The sequence below is a fragment of the Mustela nivalis genome (genome assembly GCF_964662115.1).
Source record: "Mustela nivalis genome assembly, chromosome: 12".
Classification (NCBI taxonomy): Eukaryota; Metazoa; Chordata; class Mammalia; order Carnivora; family Mustelidae; genus Mustela; species Mustela nivalis.
The window spans coordinates 94,793,419-94,819,379 of NC_139031.1; the positions used below are offsets into that span (position 1 = coordinate 94,793,419).

Consider the following 25,961-nt stretch of genomic DNA (forward strand, 5'->3'; position numbering starts at 1 on the left):
CCCACCCAGCCTCCCCTAGGGTCTGCATTCTACTAACTCCCCCAAGTCAGAACGCTTCGGTGCAGCTGAACAAAATGTCCATTCACTTCCTAAGCTTCACAAACAAACCCGAGCAGAAACTCCACAGTCTCCCTCAGCAGGAAACCCGCTCCCCTGCAGGTCTAGCCTCCATCTTCCAGGAGCAAGCTGACCCTCACGGAGAGTCAAAGGGACCCGCGCCCGGCCTTTCACTGCGACCCAGTAGGAGTGACCCTCCTGGACACACGAGGAGCAGGTGGGGCAAGATTTCAAAGTGAGGAGGCCATTCCCGAGTGCCAGGGACAGAGAGCCTGGGGCGGGGAGACGGGGGGGCGGCGCTCAGCCTCAGAGCTGCAAGAGGACATGCCAGGCTGGGAAGCCAGCGGTCTCAGGAGCCTCAAGGAGGGTGAGACAACCTGTTCTCGCAGAAGGAGCACCCGGGATGTGGAAGCAGAGTCGGCCTGCTGGGGCGCCTGGGTGGCTCAGTCAGTTAAGGGTCCAACTCTTGGTTTCCATTCAGGTCATGACTTCAGGGTCATAGGATTAAGCCCCACCTCGGGCTCCTCACTCAGCTTGGAGTCTGCTTGAGATTCTCTCTCCCTCCTCCCCTCCCCCTTGCTTGCTTGCATTCTCTCTCAAAAGCAATCAATCAATCAATCAATCAATCTTAAAAACTTCCCACCAGCCTGGGTGGGGACTGGGGCACGGGGGTCAGGCATCTGATGGTGACGTGGGCCAGGAAGCTGGTGGGGAGGGGTTGCTGCAGAGCATGCCTCATGCTTCCCTCCTGGTGAACAGGGTTTTGAAAGAAGTTCAGATTTGTCCCCTGCTGAATACAACAGCTCAGGGCCGGCAGCTTGCCCTCCCTGCTCTGGGTGAGCCTGTTGTGAGCCTATCGTTGGGGCCACACACAGCAGAGGAACATGACTCCCAGGTGAGGGGTATGGTACAGAAAGTGTAGGAAGTGTAGGGGGCACCTGGCAGGTGGCGGGCTCAGATGGCCGCGGGCTCCCTCCTCCAGCTGGAACGCATCAGGATGGTGCTGCCTGTGCAGAAGACTGTTTGCTGGTGTCTTGCCCACGCCTGCCCCCAAAGGCTCAGAGCAAGACCTGGTGGGGGGCGGCGGGGCGGGTCCCTTCCTTGCCCTTCTGACAGCCTCCATGCCTTGCCGTTTGCTCCTTTCAAATCCAAACATAAGCGATGAAGCAAAATGCCTGGCGTGTGCCTGGAGCCCACAGGTGCTTCAATAAGCACAGGAAAACCACTTAAAAATGCAAGTCTGATACAATACATTCATCTGAACATAGATTTCTGAATGCAAGTCTGAACCATACATCCATCTGAACCTAGCAGCTGAATTTACGTTTAGGCTTTGCTCATCTCCATACACATAAACACGGTGGAGATTCTTTCTTCCATCTTCAAAAACAGAAGAGGTGATGATACGAAATTAGACCACCCCCTACACCATTCAGTCACTAGCTTCTGAGATCTTAAATGCAGCATTACAGAAATACAAAGTATTGTCATATCTTCCTCATTCTGGGACCCGGAGGAAAAAAAATACTTCCAAGGGGGCTGGTTTAGGAACAGTACGATTTCGGGAACGGTTAGTAATGAGAACAACAGGTGTGTTAGGATAGAGCATCATTTGGGGCATTATAGAGCAATATTTACATGGTGTTTTAGATAACGACCCAGTCCCCAAGACGGATGTGAGTCCCTGAAGCTTCCAGGTTCATCTTCTGTTTGACAGACGGGCAGGCAGCAGAGACCTGGAGACGCAGCCTGGGAGGAGAGGGCTGATGTCACAGGTGGCTTTGTTGACAGCTCAGGTGTGCTGGGACCATGTCAGTCCCCCCCCCCCCAGTACCACAGGGGCATGAAGCAGGAGAAGGAAATGTCCCCCAAATGGAATCTGACCAAGCTGACCGGAGACGGTGCCCCAGGCAGGGCTCTGGGCCCTTTTCGCCCACCCAGATTGCTGGGCAGACTTCCCCAGATGGTTACGTCTACACAGTCGTGACCAGACAGCTTTGAGAGCCTCCCCTGGCACACTGTGGCCCTCAGAGTTCTGGTTCAGTTTTACTGGAGTCAGTTTGGTCACCTGTCATTGCTGGATCAAATGCAAATCCAAAGGAAAGCCATGCTCACAAGAGTGGGGGGCAGGTTTCCCATTTTCCCTGTAAAAGCCCCTTTTCAGAGTTTCAAAGCAGCATCAAGAGGCAGAGCGGTAGTAACCCACCCCAGAGTGATTTTTGCCTGCCAGCTCGGACCAAAGCATATCCGTCCAACTCAGCTTTCCAGAAGCTTTTCTTATCCTTGCAAAATAATTTTTTTTCCTTTTATTGTAATTTTCATGAGAGCAGGACAGAACAGATTCTGGAACTTGGCAAGTACACATGGCCAGCCAGTGAGAATCCATCAAGGGTGTCCCTTTGTCACCGGGAGTGTCAATGGGACAGAGAGAGGGGTAAGGTGCACCCACCCACTCCTAGCTACACTCACACCCCAGCTCCTTACAAACAGGAATGCTGTCCCCTTTCCTAAGGTATAGCAAAGGAAAAAAAAATGTTGGTATACACAACAGCCACAGTGTTTTGTTTTGTTTTTGTTTTGATTTGTTTTTGTTTTTGTTTTGGTGTGTTTTCTACCCAACACATCAGTTCAGTGTCTATCCAACAGCCCCCAGAACCCCTTAGCCACCATGCTCCAGGCCAGCGGAGCATCATTTTCTATAACAGTTGCTCACTCCCACCCTGAATCTGCCCTTTGCTCTGCAGCGAGTGTACACCTCTCTCCCTCATCCCTAAAGATCCAGCTCTGGAAATCCTTCTTCCACGAAGGGTCCCCAGGGAGAGGGAGCCACACCTCCTCCTCTGGGCTGCCGCTTCACCCATAGCTGTCCCTACTCAGACATGCCCTGGACCTGCCCCCAACTGTTCACTTCTTAGGAATATTAGTAACATGCTCATTATTACAATTACATTAAGTTATGGCTAAATAAACTACATTAGAGGGGCGTCTGGGTGGCTCAGTTGGTTAAATGCCTGCCTTTGGCTCAGATCATGATCTCGGGGTCCTGGGATCCAGTCCCGCCTCTGGCTCCCTGCTCAGCAGGGATTCTGCTTCTCCCTCTCTCTCTTCCTTTGTGATGTCTCTCACTTTCCTTCTCTCATATAAATAATAAATGAAATCTTATAAAATCCCATCTATAGATACTGAACTTGGAATTTCATATACTTTCCATAGGTCACAAAATCACTCTCCTTGTGATTTTTCTTTTTTTAAATAAACCAGCCCAAAAGCTTGAAAACCATCCTTCACGTGCAGGCTGTACTCAGGCTGGCCTTGGTTTGCCAAGCCCTGTTATGGACGTAAGGAAGTGATGGGGACCATCTTCATAATGCATACCAAACTTAAAGGGTAGTATTGTCTGTGGCCACTGCATGGGGAGGAGCACAGAAAATCCAGGAAATGGGACTGTTCATATACTCTGCTCTGTTCAACAAGGAGGTCGCACATCGCTGAGGGGAGTGGAAAGGTCCAACGTTCCCAGCTGTGCTGTCGTCTTCCTTGTAAGGGAATCACCTGCTGACATTCACCTGATCTGCCCCTGCCCTCAAGGCCACTGGGCAGTGTCCACGGATTCATGGGTTAACAAAAACATCTATAATCATCCTCTGGCTTCATGCCATTTACATTCGGAGGCAAGCGCTATATGTCCTTCATATACGTAAACTTTATAATAAACCTACCATTTCTTCAGAGAGCCCGCTGGTAGCCATCTACCGGCACGCCACTGCCTTATCCCAGAGGATCAGGACGACCGGCTCAGGAGAAGAGGGCTTGCTGCCCACCCGTTCCAGAGCCTTGCAGGAAGAGAGATGGAAAAGTGCCCAGAAAAGTGCCCAGTAAACGTCTGCCTGGTATTCAGGTGGCATATGGCGAACAGACACTCAAATGAGCAAATGGATGTCCTCCCCTGGCACCTCAGGTCTCTCACCACCTCTCGTCTTTCAGGAATAATCACAGATAACCAAACCTGGTCACGAAATTCACTCTTAAAATGTTTCAGTGAATTCTCAACACATCCATTCGTTCACAAAAGCAAGTACGTTACATGCAAAGTATATATATATATATATATCTCCTACTAATTGGTACTTACTGTGTTTTCATGTGCAAGCTAATAATACTTTGCACACATTATTGAGGGCAGTTTTGGGTCTGGACTCATTAGAATCTAAATGAACCCAAGACTGGTGAGAACGCACGGCATCAGCCGGGGCCTGGAGCTCCGCACGGCCACAGCCAAGTGCTGCTGGAGGCCCGCGTGCTCACGGCACATTCCGAACAGACACGCAGCTCATACTCGCAGGGTATAACTTTGGATTTGCATTGTAAGGAACTGGCTCCTGCTCCAGGAGGCAGAGAAAGGAGCTAATCTCCTATTTAAAAAGTAATCATAATAATAATATTCCATAAAACTAAAACTAAATAGGCATTTAAGAGAAGTTTTACAGAATGGAAGACTGCATACCTGACAAACTAGAAGCAGGGAAGGTTAAGGCCAAATACTCAGGCAGGCCCACTGCCAGGTATAATTATTTCCTCATTCCACACATTTCCAGAAAGATAACAGTACTTAGAAGCCTCGTGGTCCGTATTCCACCCTGTAATGTCCTGTGGTTCTTCAGGGGCTAACTCTCTCAGGCAGGATCCAACAGGCTGTCCTGACTAAATTCACCTCCATGTTGAATAGCGTAAAGAAGGTGCCAGAAAATTCCAGAACTTTCCAAATGGGGCAGCTGTATGAAACTGGGCTGGCCACTGACCCGGCAGCACCTCCAACTCCTCACTGATAAAATGACTTGGTGATGTCTCAGGGACAGCTACTGCTGCCTTTTAATTTTATGACCTGAAGGTCTAAGACCCACAAACAAACAAAAAGTCAATTTGGGATCCAAACACAGCAAGAAACCAACCTTTCCAGGATCTAAGCTGCTTTGTTTTGTAAATACTGGCGACTGGATCTTATGGCAGACACACACAGAGTTGACACCCTTGCAGCCTGTTCTGAGAGTGAGCCCCTCCCCCCCAGGCATTAGCTGGGAGGGGGCTGTGCCCTGATTTGTTCCCAGACTCTGAGCCCAGGGGTCTTTTCCAGGAGCTTCCTGTCCAGGAGGCCTTGTCTGACGCCAATCTTAACACCTCCGAGTGGACTAATTCGAGGAGATACGGGCCCCAGCCAGACTGAGACACAGGTGAGCTACATGAGGGGGCGTCCGGGTCCACAGCAAGCAGCTGGAGCTCATGGGGTGCCAGGGGTGGACGGCAGGACAGAGGGCACCAGGGCCAGGTCAAGTGTCTACCTTCTGCCAGGTAGGTAAACAGTTCCCTTCAGTCCCACTGAGGGCAGGTGGGCAACAGGGCCGAGACTGATGTAAAGACACAGCTGAGGGCCCCAGGGGTCTGTCTGGAAGCTGTCCCCTAAGCTGAAACAGCCTGCCCTCTATCGGACGGACTCAGGAGGTGGCAGAGTGACGGGGCACAGGCTCTGGAACCCATGGCTGTGCACTCATTCCCTGGGGCCTCCTACTGGCTTGCCGGCCTGCCTGGGTCATGTCACCACTCTATGCCTTGGGCTCCCTGTATTTACATGGAGGTGACAGTAGTGCCACCTCCTCCTAGGGTCCTGAGCATGACACGCACGAAGACTGCGAGAAACTCACCAGAAATCCTAGCTGCGATCGGGGGATCCTTGGGAAATCTAAACTGTATATTCATCATACGGACATAAGCCATAGGAGAGTGAATACTGTAATAATAATAATAGTGATGATGATGATGATGATGATGAAGATGATGATGGAGTCCTAGTCTCACTGTGCTGAATCCATTTCCTCAAAAATAAACCGTGTTGACTGCTCCCCTGCCAGGCTTTCCCTAGAACCTGTGTTGTGTGTGTGTATGTGTGTGTATGTGTGTGTGTATGTGTGTGTGTGTGTGTGTGTGTGTGTGTCTCTCCTTCCACTGGCAAAGTACAGAATGCAGTAAAACACACATGACAGGGGCTGGAGGGACCTCCCTGAGCTGCCAGGCGGGTCACAGAGCAGCCCTGACCCCCGGAACCCAGGCTTCCATCCCAGGGAGGCTGACTGGCCGCCTGCAGGCCCCCCAGAGGAGCCCAGAGACAGCCGTCGGTTGTGTGCGTGGGATCTGCCAGCTTGGGGGGAACGCAGAGTGCAGGGTTTTCAGGGCTCAGTTTTTCTTTAATTCCCCCACAGAAATGCCAGTTTCTTTGGGCATCACTTTTTCCTCCACAGCAACCAAGGGCCAAGCTGCCCTACTGGTAAAGGAAAGGTTCCCTCCCTCTCCAACCACTGGCTTGCACCCCGTCTCTGTACCTGCACCCCCACCGTTCAACCTTCCCAGCGCCTGACAGGGCAGCATACACACACAGACGTGAACTGAGGCGGTCCTGGGGCTTGTCCCCTTCTGCATGGGATTCCCATCTCCGTTTCCCGTTCCTGGATGCCCTAAATGAATATTAACACTGTATGTGAGTTACACTAGGATCAAAATTAAAAACTTGATAAATAGAAAAATAAATAAATTTAAAAAAAAAAACAGTGGTTCAAGAGGGATTCGTCTAGGAGTGATCATTTTTCTTTATTTCATGAACTTTTTATAACTTCCAAGCTTTCTTACAATTTCAACTAAGCCAAGGTATAATCTTGGATACACATCTGCAAAAATACCATCCTAGGTTTTTGACAAACGATTAAACTACTCAGCAATACAAAGGAAGAAAAGATCCAGCTTGGGTGCATCTCAAGGGCATTTTACTGAGTGAAAGAAAAATCTTGAAAGCTCTTGTGCAGTATGACTCCACTTAGCAAACACTCTCAAAATGAGAAAATGGTCCAGAACAGATGAGTAATTGCCGGGGTAGCGGACTATACATGAGTGGCAGGAGACGTCTGGGGATGGAGGACTCTGAGGTGGGAGGTCTCTGAGGTGGTGGGACTCCAAGAAGGTTGGACTCTTAAGTGGGAGGTCTCTGAGCTGGGAGGGCTGTGAAGTGGGAGGTCTCTGAGGAGTGAGGTCTCTAAGGCGGGAGGACTTCGAGGAAGAAGGTCTGTGAGGAGGAAAGATTCTGTGGTAGGAGGACTCTGAGGAGGAAGTCTCTGAGGGAGGACTCCAAGGAAGGTCTGTGAGGAGGGAAGTCTCTGAGAAGGGAGGACTCCAAGGAAGGTCTGTGAGGAGGGAGGACTCTGAGGAAGGAAGTCTGTGAAGAGGAAAGATTCTGTGGTAGGAGGACTCTGAGGAGGAAGTCTATGAGGAGGGAGGACTCTGAGGTGGGAGGACTTCAAGGAGGGAGGACTCTGACAAGGAAGGACTCCGAGGAAGGAGGTCTGTGAGGAGGGAGGGCTCTGAGAAGGGGAACAGTCCTGCATCTCCATGAGCTGGTGGTCACACAGACATACATGCAACCCACCCGCAGGCAGCTCTGGGCTCACGTGATGCCCACGACCACTTCCAGGTCGCGATTTTGCACTATGTCCACCACATGCCGTGGCATTGTCAGGGGAACCTGGGCGAAAGCTGCACAGGACCTCTCTGCGCGTCTTTCACACTTAATGTGGAAAGAGCAAGTCAGGGGAGAAGAGCAGCATCACATGCAAACGCGGTTCTCCGGCGGTGGCCACGGTGTCCCCGCAGCACGGCTGGCCTGTGGTGCCCACCTCTCACGGTGCTCCAGGCACTGACGTCCCTGAGCCTCTGGCCCTAGGGCTCCTGCCATGGGGGCCATCCGGATGCTGCACTTGACGAACAGTCCCCAGAGCCCGGAGGAAGCAAAGACAGAGCCAGCACCGAGGGGGTGCACCCATCTGCGGAGCGGCCCTGCCCTGCGCGCCGGCATCGGGGGCTCTGCCCGCTCTCTGTCTCCTCCCTTCCCCCCTCGCAGCGGCCACGGAGACACAGGAACTTCTGTCTTTGCAGACACCTCCTCGTTCCTGGACTCGGTCGGATCCCAGGCCCTTCTCAGCCACGTAAGAGCTATGGAGATAGCCCCTCACGCGTCCCATATCCTGGATTCGGCAGCTGTGTGTTCCAGTGACAGGAGCCTGTGTGGGCTCCCCCAAGGCCTTGGTGGTCCCCGGACCCAGCCCTGCCCACGGCCGCTCGCTCCCACCACAGGCCACAGAGCAGGGACCAAGAGGACCTTCCCGTCCCACTCACGCTCCATCAGCCCCAGGGGCTATGACCTCACGCAGCCCCACTAATGCCTGCACCTCACCTATGCGCTCCTGCCAAGTCAAGGCCACCCAGGGCCTCTGTCCGCAGTGGCCCTGGGAGGGCCGGGGCGGGGGGCGGTGTCAGTGCAAGCTCTACCCTGAAAAGGCGAGCCTCCCTTCTCCCTGAGACTTTACCTGCTTCCTGTCTGCCTTCCCACGTGCGGCATGGACCTTCCAGGCTCACTGGCCAGGCCCTCTCTGTCCCGTCCTCTCTGCCTGTACTCCTCCATTCAAAAGGGGAAACTTCCCGAGAGCAGCCAGACCCTCACCGCCCAGCACCCTCGTAACCCCGCCTCGGTGGCTCTCTGCGATGATGTTCCTCTGCCTGCAGATGCCTCCGACGCCCAGCACACACAAGTGGCAAAGTGTATAAAATTCTAAATGCAACTTTACACATTCTATAAACATGTATTAGAAATTTACTACTTTCGGGATGACTGGGTGGCTCAGTTGCTTAAGCCTCTAACTCTTGATTTTGGCTCAGGTCATGATCTCAGGGTCATAGGTTCGAGCCCCACACTGGGGTCTGCCTGAGATTCTGAATGAGAGTCTCTCTCTCCCTCTGCCCCTCCCCCTACTTGTGCACATGCTCTAAATGAATGGATAAATAAATAAAATCTTTTAAAAACTACTATTTTCTTCCTAGAAACATTGCAAAAGGCAAGGGAAGCAAGGGCAAAAATGAACTATTGACAGTTCATCGAGATCAAAAGCTTTTGCACAGCAAAGGAAACAGTCAACAAAACCAAAAGACAACCCACTGAATGAGAGAAGATATTTGTAAATGACATACCAGATAAAGGGCTAGTATCCAACATCTAAAAAGAACTTTCAAACTCAACACCCAAATAACAAATAATCCAATCAAAAAATGGGCAGAAGCATGAACAGACATTTCTGCAAAGAAGACATCTGAATGGTCAAAAGACACATGAAAAAGTGCTCCATATCACTCGGCATCAGGGAAATACAAATCAAAACCACAATGAGATTCACCTCACACTAGTCAGAATGGCTAAAATTAATAAATCAGGAAACATCAGATTCTGGGGAGGAAGCGGAGAAAGGGGAACCCTCTTACACTGTTGGTGGGAATGCAAGCTGGTGCAACCATTCTGGAAACAGCATGGAAGTTCCTCAAAAAGTTGAAAATAGAGCTACCTTAGGACCCAGCAATCACACTACTGCGTATTTACCCTAAAGATACAAATGTAGTGATCCGAAGAGGTGTGCACCCGAATGTTTATAGCAACAATGTCCACAATAGCCAAACTATGGAAAGAGCCTAGATGTCCATCAACAGACGAATGGATGAAGAAGATGTGGTATATACATACAATGGAATGCTATGCAGCCATCAAAAGGAAATGAAATCTTGCCATTTGCAACGACTTAGATGGAACTAGAGTGTATTATGCTGAGCTAAGTGAGTCAATCAGAGAAAGACAAGTATCAGATGATCTCTCTGATATGAGGAATTTGAGAGGCAGGGTGGGGGGCCGTGTGGAGAAAGAAGGGGAAAATGAAACAAGATAGGACCAGGGAGGGAGATGAACCATGAGAGACTCTTAATCTCAAGAAACAAACTGAGGGTTGCTGGAGGGGTGGGGGCTAGGAGGGATGGGGTGGCGGGTGATGGATACTGGGGAGGGTATGTGCTACGGGGAGTGCTGTGAATTGTGTAAGACTGATTATTCATAGACCTGAAGCAAATAATATATGTTAATTAAAAAAAACAACTTTACTATTTTCTAGGGGGTCTGTGACATAAATTATTCCATAATTTATGGTCTCAGGTCTCAACAAGCCAACGGTCCATTAGATGTGTCCAGATACACAATAAAGGAAAGCACATGATTAAGTAAGTGACATGAAATGTACAAAAAGCACCTTGTAAATGTTGGAGCTTTTAAAACTATTATGGACATTGTTAGACCATGAAACACAACGTTGGGTAAGGGACAAATGCTGCCTGTAGAGTAACTTACAATTTTGTGAGGAAATTATTTTCATATAAGTAGCATGTTTTCCAAAGACTTATTTCTCATCCGACAGAGGTCTCTGCAGACGCGAAATCATAAAACTATGAATGAGACCATGTGACATGTCTGTGCCCCTGATTTTTAAACAGAACGGACTAAAAATAGCCAGTAGCTTTTTGAAAATATGTAACACTTCTTTTCTTCGCTCCATGAGTTCGAAACTAAAATAAATATAAGAATAAAAATGAACTTCCTACTCTTCCTCTTTTCTTGCTGAAAGGCGAGCTGAGCATCGAAATTTGTTACCTGAAATCAACCGGCGCCCAGGAGACAAGCACAGACACCCTCCTTTTGTCCCTGGCAGCGCGGGAGCCCGGGCAGCCAGGCAGCCCTGCCCTGCCCTGTGGTGTCCCTGCACCCATTGTAAATGTCACTCCTTGTCAACAGGATGTATGTTGCAAAGAAGTCCCCTCCCTGCTGGCATTTCTGTCTGTCCCTGGACCTGCCCACCAGTCCTGTCCTTCCACCTCCGTTCACCAGTCACTCCCCGAGCTCCACGGGGGAACCTCACCCCTGGCACACAGCTCAGCTGCCGGGCTGTCAGCCCCAGGAGGGGCAGGAGAGGGCAGGGCCCTTGCACACCCAGCCTGGCACAAGGCAGGGCCCTAGAGCACATTCCCAGAACTCCTGTATCACCATGATAACGTGCATTAAAGGCTAACTATGAAATGTTCAAGAGGGAGAAGACAATCAGTTCTCGTGGCTGTTATTCCACAAAACCCTTGACCCGATCTTGGTTTCCATTACTTATAAACAGATTGTCTTACGTGCAGACTTCTTCCAAAGTTTGGGACAAACAAACGGACTTATTTTATGCAGATGTCTTACATGCATTTTTGGCGATCACTGTGAAATCACTTGAGAGATCAATGTCTACCTTTTGTTAAAACACAAATTTGGGTGTGCCCCCTGAATTAGCAGACAGAAAGAGAAGGGGGCTTCGGGACCATCCAGGTTTTCACACCAAAGGTCATCATGCCTGAGACCCTGGAGGACAGAGGCGGGGCTGTGATTCAAACTCCCCACCCACTTTTCCTCCATGTCAGGGCTACTCAGGGCTCTCCCTTCTTGGCACCTCATTTAATCCTCCCAGCAGGACTGTAAGCTCGGTGTTTGGAAATGGAGATGGCGCCACGATGAGAAACCCATCCCAGATCTACACTAACTGAGCATCTCAGGACAACCAGCTCCCCACAGCTTCTGCACTGAGGCCATTAGAGCAAGGGGAGCACTCCTGGACTCCTGGCCAGTTCTGGGCCCTGAAAGGCTACCATCTGGCCAACGGGTATCTCTAGTCCTGGTAGAGCAGTGTAGAGCACCATGTCCCCTCCATGTGTAGTCTCCTAAAGACCTATTTCTTGCAGACAGACCAGTGCCTCCTTCAGAGAAGAGTTTTTCTCCATCTCAATGCAAAAGGGCATCCTTCATCCCTCTGTCCTCACCGCCCTTTTACCGTCGGCTCCCATCCCACCGAGTAGCCCTCCTGGTGCAGGCTGGGTATGGATCACTCATGCACGTGGAAACCCCGGGGGAGGGGGGGGAGGGAGGCCTCCACGGGGCCTGCAGCTGGCAAGGAGGGTGTGAGGTTCCAGCCATACAGAGGAAAGGGCGTGGGTCTGGGGCCCTAAATGAGGCAGTCCTGTGATCCCATGTTGTCTGACCTGTCACTGTGTGGGGTTTTCAGCACCAGCCACAGGGGGCTGCCTGGGGGAGTCACGAAGCTGATACACTAAAGCGAGCCCCCTCCAAGCTGCAGCTGGTATACAGGAGCCCTCCATGGATACTAGCCATTGCCTTAACTTAATAAGGATACCACAGCCTAGGTTTGTTAAAGGTTGTTATTTTTTTTTTAATTATAGCGATTGTACCATTAAGCCACTCCCCCTTTCCCCCTCCCCTAGCCCCTGGCAGCTTCTATTCGACTTTGTGTCTCTAGAAGCCTGAGAGCTGTAGGAACCTCAAGTAAGTAAAATCACACCGTATTTGTCTTTTTGCGCCCGGCTTATTCCGCTCAGTATCACGTCCTAGAGGTTCATCTGTGTTAGCTTGTGTCAGAACTCCTTCCTTTTTAAGTTCAGTAACTTCTCATGTATGGAAAAATCACATTTTGTTTATCCATTCAATCCTTTGTGGATGCTCACACTGTTTCCCCCTCTTGGTTATTCTGGATTTAAAAGTTTGATTTCAGTGTAACAATAACGAGAAGCTCTCTGAAGTTCCAAACATCCGGGACGGACACGGAACCATGCCTGGCCCAGCTGGGACATGATGCGACAACAGGGGCATCTTCTCTGTGGCCACAAGGAAGGCACTGGGCCCCCCTTGGGAGCATGCAGACTCCAGGCAGAGCAGGGGACCAGGACACCCCAAAACCAGACACTCAGAGATGATCCAAATCCCACCCTGCATAGTCATAAGCAGGGAGCTAAGAGAGGAAGGGGGACCAAGGACAAGCCAAGAGCTAAGAGCCACGAATCAGAATGCCAGGAGCTAAGAGCCACGAATCAGAATGCCAGCAAAATACCAAGAAGGCATCAAAAACTGACGAAGCCAGGTCGCTCTAGAAAGAGCTCAGAGGTCCCTAGAGCTTGGCAGGATGCTGTGATCTGGGGAACCCACCTTCCCCTTCTCCTGGGAAGACATACTGATTCTGTCCAGGATCAGGGTGAACTGGCTGTTCTGATCCAGGCGAGGGAGGGGTGCCCCTCCCCCAGTGGCAGAACCAATACCCCAAACCAGCTCCCTCTACCACACTGGGTTTTCCAGGTGTTTGGGGGTGGGGCTCGGAGTCCATTCAGGGCACACGGACTGTGGCCCCATACTTTCAACAAACAGAGCCTGTTGGATCTTAGGGAACTGTTCTCCTGAGTACATAAATTTCTATTTCAAGGTAGGTTTCCATGGAAAATTGACTGCCTTTCTCCGGTGCTCATGTTGACAACCAGTAGTGGACCTGGTAAAGTAGAGCAGGTTTCCAGAAAATCTTGGGTTCAATAAGCATGGACGGGAGACTTAGAGACTGTGACAAGCTCCTGACCAGTAATTTGCAGGAGGTGAAGGTGTTTCTCTTGACTCTTAAACTGACTCTAGCAACATGCAGTGATGTTTTGTCCATGGCTGTCTGCTTCTGAACAGCATGGGTGGCAAGGAGTTAAACTGAGTTGTATGCTAGAATCAAGATGAGAGTACGCTTCAGTTCACGGGGAGTGGGGGTTGTTGTCTGAGTGTCTTAATTAACTCAGCAAGTCCTGAGCCCTGGGCCCAGCATGTCTCTCTGCTCATGTATGCATGCCCAGCCAGGATCAGCATCTCTGCCAACACCAGGCACTTGGGGCCTTTGGGACTGGGTGCCTTGGGACCAGCCGATGCCTTTGAACACCTTCTGAGTTTTGCAGCTGGTGTGCCTTCCACTCTTCAGGCAGGAGCATCTTCTGTCTTCTGCTTCCCTGTCCATCATGCTAAGTCATAGGCCCGTACCCAAAAGACCAAAGACCATCGACAGAGGTGAGCCTTCCAAAGGGTTCCACCCCTGAATGGCCACAGACCCACAGCCAGCTCTGATGTCCCTCTTCTTTCTGAGCCCTGGGCTTCTCTGTGACGCCGTTTCTTCCTCTCACCCAGTGGGATCGTGTTCTCTCCTCCCTCTCAACTATCAAAACCGGCCTTCGGGACGGGATCTCCCCAGGATCTCTCTAGCAAGGTATAAATGACAGATAAGACTACACCTCCCCTGGGAGAGCTCTCGGGTGAAGAAAAGGAAATAGGAATTCATTTTTTAAATTCTAAACTTTGAAAAACTAAAACTGGCTGTCTGATTGGAAGAGATGGTAGCTTTTTTTCCTTTTCTTTTTCTTCCTTTTTTTTGGGGGGTGGGAGGGAGAAGTGCACACAAGGTGGATGCCCAGAGAGGCAGGGACAGGCAGCTGCCGAAAACATCCCTGAAGTAGGCCACGGACAAGGCTTTCTCTCCCCTGTCTCCTATAAAATGAGGGCATTTCTGGGACAATGGACGTCTTTCTCCTTGACTCATTCACTGTGGATTACTAAGGTTCTGAGTCACTGTGGCAAAGAACTGGCTAGGGCAGTCCTGGCCATGATGGGTTCTACCGGAACTGCCCTAAGGCAGGCCAGGCATTGGAGTTACTATTGTAAGAAGACCAAGAGGGTTTTTGGTATTTGGAGGTTGTTTTGAAGCCTTTGCACACAGAACTTTAACCTTAAGGCAAACAGACAAGAGTTTAATGGAAAGAAAAATGAATCTGGTTTTATAGCACACCCTCTGTTTACAACATGGTTATGTTTGTCAAAATACACATAAAGCAATCTGGTTCTATCCCCTGGATTTATAATATGGACATATATATCTATATCTATCTATCTATCTATTTCATATATACATGAATATATATGTGTATGTGTGTTTATATATGTGTGTGTGTATATGATAGGACCACTAATTTAATGAGGGAAAATACCACCACATCAGCATATAAATATATATCCATATGGATAAAGAATTTTTTTTTAATTTTATTTATTTGACAAAGGGAGAGAGAGAGCACAAACAAGCAGAGCGGTAGATGTGGGGAGGGAGAAGCAGACTCCCCACTGAGCAGAGAGCCTGATGCGGGACTCAATCCCAGGACCCTGGGATCATGACCTGAGCTGAAGGCAGACACTTACCGGCTGGAGCCCCCCAGGCGCCCCATGGATGAAGGATGTTAAGAACAACAGCAGGCGCCTGACCCATGGGCTTTCTGGTTCCCCCACTGCCATCAACAAAGCCTTCAGAAGATCTGGTCTGCACAGGCTCTCACGAAACACCATGGGACAACATCCACTCTTCTCATCACCCCCACATTCAGCTGAACAGCACAAGACGGGAGAGCAGGGATCTAAGCCTGTGCATCTTGAAAGCAGGTATATACACGTGATACATTGTTCTGTTTTACAAACTGGGGACAGGTGGTTCTTTAAAGATTATTTTCTGATGATACACAGTATCTTCACATCAGTTTATACCCATCTATCCTTAACTTACCCAATCTCTGTATCTAAACAGGAGTTTAAATTTAGAAGAACTAGAAAAAAATATTTTTAAGCCTCACACAGAATAACGGCCCCTCCTCAAAACTGCCGCCAAGTGATGAGGCTGGATTTTAAGGAGAGAATTATTCACCTCATTTCAAAAGCTACAGTAGTATCTCAAAGTCAAATTTAATGAATAGAAATTTTACAACCTTTTCCTCCCTTGAAAATAACTCACTTTTCCAAGCTGATTTCAGTAACACCCCAATGGTCTAAGACTTGTAATATATGCTGGAATATAAACTGAGTTGATAAAGACTCATTCTGAATGAGTCCTTTCTGAAATATACAGCATTTATTTATCCAAGTACGCCTTTATGCTTTCCCGATATATTTAAATGACGGAACTTTTAAACCAATTTATCCCTTATCCCCAGTGGACGGTCTGGAGTCTGATCCCGATGAAGGACACACAAGGCCAGGCTGCTTCTGACAGGTGCGGAGGAGGGAGGGGTGTGAGGGAGCCCCCCCCACCCCCGCACTGGGGACTCCTACATGGAAACTCACATCCAAGGGAAAATGGGAGGACCTGTAACCCAAAAAGCAGGGCTTTAGCAGTATCTCCAAAAGCAGAATGTTTGCTAGGGAAAGGCATGAATTGACAACAGCAAACAAACAAGAAATCTCCTGCTAACCCCCAAGCATAAGCATTCCGGGACCCTCTTCCTCCCCCCCCCCCCCCCCCCACCGGATGGACAGAAGCCTGAGAAGCTGACTGGGAATCATGCCAGGAATCAGGTTTTAAATGGGGGTGGACCAAGGGAACCTCAAATGAATTTTTCGTAAATCCTTCAGCGGCAGATCATCTGAATCATATCCTAAACGATTCCCATGTCCCTCCCTTTAAACTGGTTTTCATAAAGGGAGAGTCTATAACCTCTTCCTTCGAGCAGAGTACGCGTGGCCTCCTTCATCGCCCCCTTGGCTCCGTGACCCTCCTTTGATCTTACGTTGCCTCCTCAGGAAGGGCTGTGAGCTCACTGCTATGCTTCTTTCACTCATCAGAATGTTAATCACAGGATTCCGGGCGGCACTGGCGGCTCAGGGCACCCGTCGGGTGACGCACCGAGCCGAGGCTCACACGCCCTCCGCCAAGCCTCGCGGGTGACGACAGACACCAAAGCCATCAGAGAAAATGCAGGACAGCGGCTAAGAGACTCCATCTCAAGCAGTCTCATGACACAATCTGTCGTTATGTGGAGCGACGAATGTGAACTAAACTTACAGTAGCAATCATTCTGCAATAAATACATATTTCAAATCATTACACTGTGCACTTAAAACTAATGCACGGTTACAGGCTGGTTAGATCTCAAACAGTAAAATACAAAGAAAATAAAATAGGACAAAACCCAATACAAACAGAGTGCAGACTACTCCCTCCACCAGCCTCCATGACCCACAGCCCGGCAGCTGCTGCTCTCCCCTCCATGAGGAGCACGGGCAGAACCTACCCCACACCAGACACAGTGTGGCAGGTGCAGGGGTGGGGACATGCTCAGAGAATTCCTCCCACCCACGGCTTTTGCAATGATCAGAGCAAAGGTTTTAATCATTTGTTTGTCAGAGAGAGAGAGAGAGAAACACAAGCAGGGGGAGTGGGAGAGGCAGAGAGAGAAACAGGTTCCCTGCTGAGCAAGGAGCACAATGTGGGACTCCATCCCAGGACCCTGGGATCATGACCTGAGCTGAAGGCAGACGCTTCACCAACTGAGCCACCCAGGTGTCCCACAAAGCAGTTTTTGCCTCCAGATTTATCACTGCTGGTTGTATCTGGGTTCCTACTATCACATAATTTAATCAACACATTATGTAAACTGGCAATTAAAAACTGCTGATGCCTTCATGAAAACTTCATGAAATACTGTGGACAAACTGGGTAACGGCTATTATCTTTAAAAAGTAGTCTTAAGCGGTGCCAGGCTGGTTCAGCCAGTAGAGCACGTTACTCTTGATCTTGGGGTCCTAAGACCCCAAGCATCTCTGCCTACACTCGAGAAGGGGACACATCAAACAGAGCACTGCTATGCCTACCTGTGCCTTTCAGAATGGAAACAACCCATCCGTGCATGTATCCTATTTGATCATTCTCTGCTTTACTTGACTTTTTAAAACAAGTGACCACACAGCTACATGCAAAAGAATGAAACTGGGCCACTTTCTGACTCCATCCACAAAATTAAAATCAAAATGGAATGAAGAGCTAAATGTGAGGCCTGAACCCATAGAAATCTAGAAGAGGGCACGGGCCATAAGCTCTTGCACATTGGCCTTTAAAAGATTTTTCTAGATATGCCTCCTCAGGCAAAGGAAACAAAAGTTAAAATCAATGATTGGGACTATACCAAAATAAAAAGCTTTTGCACAGCAAAGGAAAACCATCAACAAAATGAAAAGGCAATCTGTTACATAGGAGAAGATATTTGCAAATGACATATCTGGTAAAGGGCTAATATCCAAGATCTAGAATGAACTTATACAACATAACACCAAAAATCCAAACAATCTGCTTAAAAATTGGGCAGGAGACACAAATGCACATTTCTCCAAAGAAGATACACAGATGGCCAACGAAGACATGAAAAGTTGTTCAACATCCCTGATTGTCAGGGAGATACAAATCAAAATCACACTGAGATATCACCTCACACCTGCCAGAGTGGCTGTTACCAAAAACCATGAGAAATAACAAGCATTGTTGAGGATGTGGAGAAAAGGACCCCTCATGCACTGTTGGTGAGAATGCACACTGGTGTAGCCACTGTGGAAAACAGTATGGTGCATCCTCAAAAGGTTAAAAATAGAGCGACCCAGTAATCCAAAAAACCCCCAAAAAACACTAATTCAAAAAGATGGGATATCCCTAGGTTTATCATAGCACTGTTCATAACAGCCAAGATAGCCTAAGTATCCAATAGAGCAATGGATAAAGAAGGTGTGTGTGGGGTGTGTGTGTATGTATTTAAATTATTATAATATGTATATAAAATTATATTATTGTTACAATATATAATATATAATATTATATTATATCATTATAGTGTAACTATATATACATATAAAAATACTATTATCAAATGAATAAGTCACAGGATAAAACTCACAGCGTAGGGCATACAGTCAAGGGTATCATAATAATGCTGTATGGTGCACTAGATAGAGTCACTGAATTACGATGTTGTACACCTGAAACTAACATAACATTGTGTGTCAATTATGCTCCAATAAAAAATAAGTTAAATAGCTGACCAATTACTGGTCCTACTTGTGATAAGACAAGTTTTACAGAGCTATGAAGTCTACTTACTGATAGTCATATTCAGATAAGAAATTACAGTACCCTCTTTAAATTTTAAGCGATTAAAAACATCTTGAGCAGTGAGTGGTAAAAGTCACCTGGTGGCAGGGGACTGAGGTTGCACCTGCAAAAGAGGGCATATAAAAACTACCGAGGGAAGGGCAGAGGGAGAAGTCATAAACACGCCAGGTACCCTGCTTCCTGTATTTTACACAGACTCTAGGAGCTCAAAGATCAAAATATCCCCAACAGGTTATTAGCTCAGACTATTCCGAGGGTGAAGGTCAAAGGCTAACATCTTCGTGCTACTCACAAGAAACCGCTGGTGATAAAGGACTCTGCTCACTTATTTCAGGATGTTATGTACCTAGAATGTGCCACCATAAACTATGCAAATACCATCATTCCTGAATGACCCCTACACCAAGGGACACAAGCAAAGCTACCACTGGCTTAAAATGATTTCAATTCACTTAGATTTTATTTTTTTAATTTTAAAAGATTTTTATTTATTCACTTGACAGAGAAAGAGAATAAGCAGGGAGAGAGGCAGGCAGAGAGAGAGGGGGAAGCAGGTTCCCCAGGGAGCAGGGAGCCCAATGCAGGACTCGATCCCAGGACCCTGAGATCATGACCTGAGCTGAAAGCAGAGGCTTCACCGATGGAGCCACCCAATACCGCTCACTTAGATTTTTATTTTTAACGAGGGTTATCATGATTTAGATGTATCTAAACCAAGTTCCTTAAAGGTAGGAATCGTATCTCTAAATAATACAGAATTCTCTACACTTTTCGAAGTACCTGTGGCATGGTCATCACAAGATTGTACTTTTCTGACTATGTCCCTGATGCCAAGCACATAGTAGGCACTCACCTACTACTCACCTACTACTACAAGCACACAGTAGGAACCCACCTATAACTACTGGATGGAACAGAAACAATGCGAAAGCTGAAATGCTAAAACTAAAATCTCAAATCTACAAGACTGTTGAGAGATTAGCACAATGAACATCTGTGTGTACCCTCCAGCTACACTCCAAGATTCACTTTCTCTGTGTCTACTTATGTGGTATACACACGTGTGCAAGCACACTTTTTTTCCTGAATCGTTAGAAGGTAAGTTACTGAATACATGATCTCTTCTGCGAGCACTCCTGAGAATGAGGACATTCTGCTGGGTAACTTGATGTCTTCATCACACCTAATATCAATTAGCATCTTATCCAAATTCAGATTTCCTTAACTATACCAAGAATGAGGTTGTATAGCTTTTATCTTTCAATCAAGGATACAATCCAGGTTCACACATTTCATTATTAGATCTCTTTAAAGACTATCTCCTGAATTTTTGTCTTGTTATTTATAACATTGGCTTTTTCTTTTTTCTTTTCTTTTCTTATTTTTTTTTAAGAGAGGGAGTGAAGGAGGAGCAGAGGGAGAGGAAGAGAGAATCCTAAGCAGACTCCACACCCAGTGTGGGGCTTCATAAACCCTGCGATCATGACCTGAGTCAAAATCAAGAGTCAGAGGCTTAACCCACTGAGCCACTCAGGCACCCTTCACTGTGTTTTTATTTTCCTTTCCCTAATAGCTAATGATGTTGAGCATACTTTCAGGTACCTGTTGGCCATCAGTATATCCTTTTATGGAGAAACGCCTGTAGAAATTCTTCAGCCATTTTTCAGTGGGATTCTTTGTCCTGTTATAGTTTAGTTGTTAAGAGTTCTTCATATATTCTGGACACAAGTCTTTATCAAATATATGATTTGCAAAGATTTTTCCCTTATTTGGGTTGCCCTTTTACTTACTTTCTTTCTTTTTTTTTTTTAAGATTTTATTTATTTGACAGACACAGATCAAAAGTAGGCAGAGAAGCAGGCAGAGAAGAGGAAGCAGGCACCCCGCGGAGCAGAGAGCCTGATGTGGGGCTTGATCCCAGGACCCTGGGATCATGACCCGAGCAGAAGGCACCACTGAGCCACCCAGGTGCCCCTACCCTTTTACTTTCTTGATGGTGTTCTGTAAAGAACAAGAGTTTTCCATTTTTATGAAATCCCAATTATCTATTTTCTTTTGTCATTTGTGCTTTTGGTGTCATTTCTAAAAAGGCTTTGCCCAACCTAAAACCACGCAGAATTACTCCTCTGTTTTTCCTCAGACTGTTACAGTTTTACCTCTTACACGTTGTTATATGATTCATTTAGAATTAATGTCTATGTGTGGCATAAGGAAGGGATCCTCTTCATTCTTTTCCATGTCAACACCCAGCACCGCTAGCTGGAAAGACTATTCTGTTCTTGTTGAAGGCTCTCAGCACCCTTATTGAAAGTCGAGTGAACACAAACGTAAGGGTTTATTTCTGCACTCTCCATCCTGTCCCATTGTTCTTAGTCTTCCCTTATGTCTGCATCACACTCTCTTGATGACTGTAGCGTTGAAGAACTGCCAGACCCTTTTTTCAAAATGGCTGCAACGCTTTATGTTCAGCCAGAATATGACGGTTCCAGTTTCTCCACATCCCTGTCATATACAAAGATATGTATGAGAGAGAGAACTCATACTTCTCGCAACCCCCTTTTCCCAGTTAATGATGACTCTGTGCCCAATAATATCAGTGCAGTTTTCTCTTTTGTGTTCTCCTGAAATCCCTACAAAATCACTTCAGAATTATAACACCAACACAGCTATCAACTAGAATTGAACTAGGTAAAGCTCAAACGGTCTTTGCAATTTCTTTTGTTCTTAAAATCTGTTCCTAAAGATTGATAGAAGACTGTTCAAAATTATCAGAAAAAAAGCCTTTATTCTGGGTAGTTGTGTTACCAACTTTACACAGTTAGGTTCACGTGCTTCCGTTTGTAATCAACTTTATGATTTCCCTGTGGTTTGTGATATGTTTGTTTTCTGCTTGTGTCAAACATGCTGTGGTTCAAAAGCAAGGCCCCAGAACAAGGCATACTCAGGAAACCTTGCTCCTATTTCTATGTTGGTCACTTCATCCCCACACACCTCCACCTTTCCTGGTCTTCATATTTTTTGTAAAATAAAGCAAATGTAGGTGTATCCTCATTTCCCCTTCTTTCCTGCACCGAAGGTAGCACTCCGTGACGGAGTCCATGTGTGCTTTGGGCACTGGGCAATGGGCACTGGGAGTCCCTGCATGTCAGCTCATAATGAGTCTTCCCTTTCACGCGTTTGGAGGATGTAAATAATTTTAGTAGATGATGCAACACTGTCAATAATGTTTTTTCTACCAAAAGACAGGATGGCGGTAGCATATGACTTTTGGTGATTAAACTGTAGTGCTTCCATCACAAAATTAACTATTATCTGTGTTAAATTGGGAGCTAAATGGGAATTTGTAAATAAGGCAAAATGGAAACACAAAATATATCTATTACATCTAATCTGGCTTGAACTAAGCCTTGAACTAGGCCAAATCAAAACAAACTCATGGTCCAAGCTTCAGACAAGACCCTCATGATACCCGTGTGTGGTCGTGGGACTCCTGTCATTCCCTGGTCCCTCCTGCCCCATTTTCTTTGAGGTCATCAAAGTCAGGATGACTTTTCTCCACCACTCTTCCAGATTCGATTCTGCAACTGTTGACTGCCTAGAATTCTCTAGAAAGTTCTCATGAGTCTGCCAGCCAATGTGGTGCGATCTCCATGAGCCCTGCACCTGCTATGAACCAGGGCCTGGCGACGGGGCTGTGCAAGGGGACAACATAGCTCCTGGGAGGCTGTGTCCCGTGTTTTATGCCTCCTGCTGATCCTCCTCGGACCTGGGTGCAGTGCCCAGTTACCGTGGCTGGTCCCAGGGTTTCTCTCTCCTCAGGCAATATTTAAAAGCTCTAAGTGTATTTAAAAGGTCACTTTCTATAAGTTACTTCAATCTTCATCCGTCTTCCTACTTTGTGCTTCTTAAAAAGGAATTTGTGAATAGTTCAAGCTGTTGGCCAAACGTATTTCTTACAATGGCTCATAAGAAATACGGCACAGCCTCCACGTGAACCTGGGTCAATCTGAATATTGTATCCCATTTCTAGCAGGCCGACTCCTGGGCCTAAAAATAAGGGTTATTTTTCATTTTTTGTTTTTGGTGGGGGGCAGGGCAAAGGGAGAGGGAGCAAGGGAGAATCTCAAGCAGGCTCCACACCCAGCATGGAGCCCAATGTGGGGCTCGATCTTATAACCCTGAGATCATGACCTAAGGGGAAATCAGGAGTTGGACACCTACCCAACTAAGCCACCCAGGTCTCCTAAAAATAAGTGTTTAAAATGCACCAGGTAATTAAAAGAGGTATGCTCCTAGCCACCCTGTACCTTGCTCTCGTCCTTGGGAGGACTAACTGTGGAACACCTGTACGGTCACCTGAGATTCTGCTGAGCACAGGGTCAGTGTTCTACTGATTCACGTGGACTTGCACACCTCATTCTCTGGGGGAAAGAGCCAAACACCCATACTGTGCCTTTCCTATATCTTCTCTTGTTTATCTTTATAAACATATAACCATACTAGAGAAATAAAAGCAACTAGCGTCATTCAGGGCCTCTTTTATTTGTGGGGGAACTAGCTGTCTTTCATCTTCATGTTGTGTTGCGTCCCAAGGAGGTGTTCGCGTTTCAGAAGCTAAACTCACGTGGTCAAAAATTCACCCAGGCAAGAGTTCACCCACGGAAAAGAACGCTTAAGAAGACTGAGCATGTTGTAGGAAAGTCCTGTGGCTGGCCTAGGGAAAATTGCCCTGCTGAGAGCTGCTTCCTCTGGGCAAGGACAAAAGGTCCCCAGGTCCCAAGGTAGGGAGGACAGGGGACTCACAGTGAAACCCAGCCTCTGGGAGCCAGGCACTCATGTGTCTGGTACATGTCATCTCGTGAAATTCTCAGAATCACCCACAGAGGTGGGCGGAATTATACCTTCAACAACAGGGGAACAAGTCCAGCGCTGTAGGCTACCTCACTCAGCCAAGGTCACCAGTCCTGGTTCCCGCCCAGCCCCCGCTCTGCCCCTGAGCAGGATCCTGTGCAGTGTGGGAAGCCCCCCTCGTGTAGACACAGCCATATGGAGACAACCAGTGGCCTGGCCCCAGGGCTGGCAGGTGGCCATTTCTCCACCAAAGGTCTGGTGGCTATTTTTACTCCTTGCTCTGACACGCCCAGGGTTAGAAGCAGTGCTGACAAGTGCTCTGGAAAGCTGTGCTGCTCAGTCAGACCTGGGCTGTCCAGTGGCACCATGGTGGTGGCAGCTGTCCATGCAGGCCATGCAGGCAGTCCCAGACCGGGGACGAGAGTGTTCCCAGGTGGCGCCCGCAAACTCCACCCATGCTCATTGACGCCCACTTAGTATCACCCTGGGTACTTCACATGGAGAAGGAATCAGCATTCTCGATCTCTGTACTGGAGTGAGCTGGGGTTGGAGCACAGGTCGGCTCCCACGGAATCGGGTCCATGAGCAACAGCATGGCTTGGGGTCGGTACTCAACGGCAGCCCTGCTGGTCAGACCCTCCATGTCCCTTCTTTACACGTGCACGTTGTTTCGACTGACTGTGTTCCTTGCCCCCCGTGATCCCGTGAGGGCCAGGACCATCGTCCCCTGGTACTCATGACGGATGAAAGCTCACAGAACCTATGTGACTTGACACATAGGTCACAATGACAGGTGTTCTCATGAGAAGTTTTATTACTTCGCGGCACTGCTGAAACTCAAAGATATTTCCTGTCCGACGTCCTGTTTCCCTACGTTGTCATTCATGGTGATGAAGTCTCGCTTCTCGTAGACACGGGATCTTTACAGACAAAAACCAAAGCGCATGTCCTCTACTGGTGTTACTCATTCACTCGTTATCGTGTATATAATACAGACAAGATTTTAAGAAGGAATGAAGAACAGAACCACAATAAGGGTGAGCTGGGCAGGACCTTCAGCCCCTACAAATGCAACCAAAGGCTCTGAGCTCCCCAGTGGTCACAGTAAAGACAAGAAGCACAGCCAGATATCAAGTTCCCACGGCCCAAGATAAAAGAAGTCAATGCACCAAAGGACGGCTTTTCTGCAGGCCTTCCTGGTGAGGATACCCTGTTAAATAATGAATTATGTCCCTAATGGCTTGTGGAAACACACAAGAACTACAGTAACAGTTTCCCAACAGCAGCTTATGCCCACGATAAAACCAACAGTATGACACCAAGTGAGGCTTAGTCCCAGTCAGAGCCCAAACAGCACAGTCCAATATGCAACTGCCTTCTGGGTGGGCTTGGCTGAGGATAAATCATGGAATATCCATTTTTTAAATTTTTATTTTAATTGATTTATTTTTAGGGGGGAGGGGTTGAGGGAGAGGGAGAGAGAGAAACCCAAGCAGGCCCCCTGCCCACCATAGAACCTGACATAGGGCTCAATCTCACGGCCCCGAGATCATGACCTGAGCTGAAACCAAAAGTAGGACGCTTCACCGACTGAGCCACCCAGGTGACCCAAAACATGGCATATTTAAAGGAAGCAGAGGGATACGATATAGCAGGTGCACACACAGAACTGTGTAAAACACTTCCAGTGTTTTATAAAATAGGGAAATAATTTGGTATATACAGAATATGTTCAAGCAATATACAAACGTTTGTTCTTTATAAGCAAGGAGAGCTTATAAACTTAATATTTCAGTTGAGTATGCTCTTGTTAGAGAACATTTATTCTGGGATTCCTATAGATAGGTCTATAAAATGTACACATATCTATAAAATATACAGATAAAGCATTTAGTTAAAATCATTTTCTAAAATGATTATTAATATTTGCCATCAATCACACAAAATATGAAAGCATAGAAACTAAAGACATTTTAATGTCTAGCAAAGTAACTTGATATAAGGAAAATAGATACATGAACAGAAGTACCAAAAATTTACTCAGATTTGATTAAATCTCTCCCCTCTCCCTTCCTATAAGAAAAGAACTTCAATTAGGTTTTGATAATCAATGAGGGCTGTTTTGCTTAATGAATTAAACTTTAAAGCAACACTTTCAGGACATCGTGCATTCCTCATAACAAAGAAAATGCATTAAATAATGCATTTACCTGTGATATAATGTACTTGTTGGCTAATTTTGAAATTACTTTTCCTGGAAATAAAATAGCTCTTTTTGAAATGTATGTTTTTATAACTAGGAATAATACTTGTCGGTGCTCTTAATGAAGGCAGATT

The 25,961-nt window shown here is 47.3% G+C and overlaps 1 protein-coding gene across 11 annotated transcripts in view; it reads right to left on the reverse strand.

Annotated features, from left to right (window-relative positions):
- COBL (cordon-bleu WH2 repeat protein) overlaps nt 1-25,961 on the reverse strand; it is a 261,173-nt gene that overhangs the window by 188,809 nt on the left and 46,403 nt on the right. Inside the window, exon 1 of one of the 11 annotated variants that reach the window (XM_082692843.1) lies at nt 1,696-1,806. The exons of the other annotated variants lie outside the window; for them this stretch is intronic. Coding sequence (XP_082548969.1) covers nt 1,696-1,697 — 2 coding nt within the window. The 5' untranslated portion in view covers nt 1,698-1,806. Of the gene's footprint in view, nt 1-1,695; nt 1,807-25,961 lie in introns of those variants that run through there. 11 annotated transcript variants of the gene reach the window in all.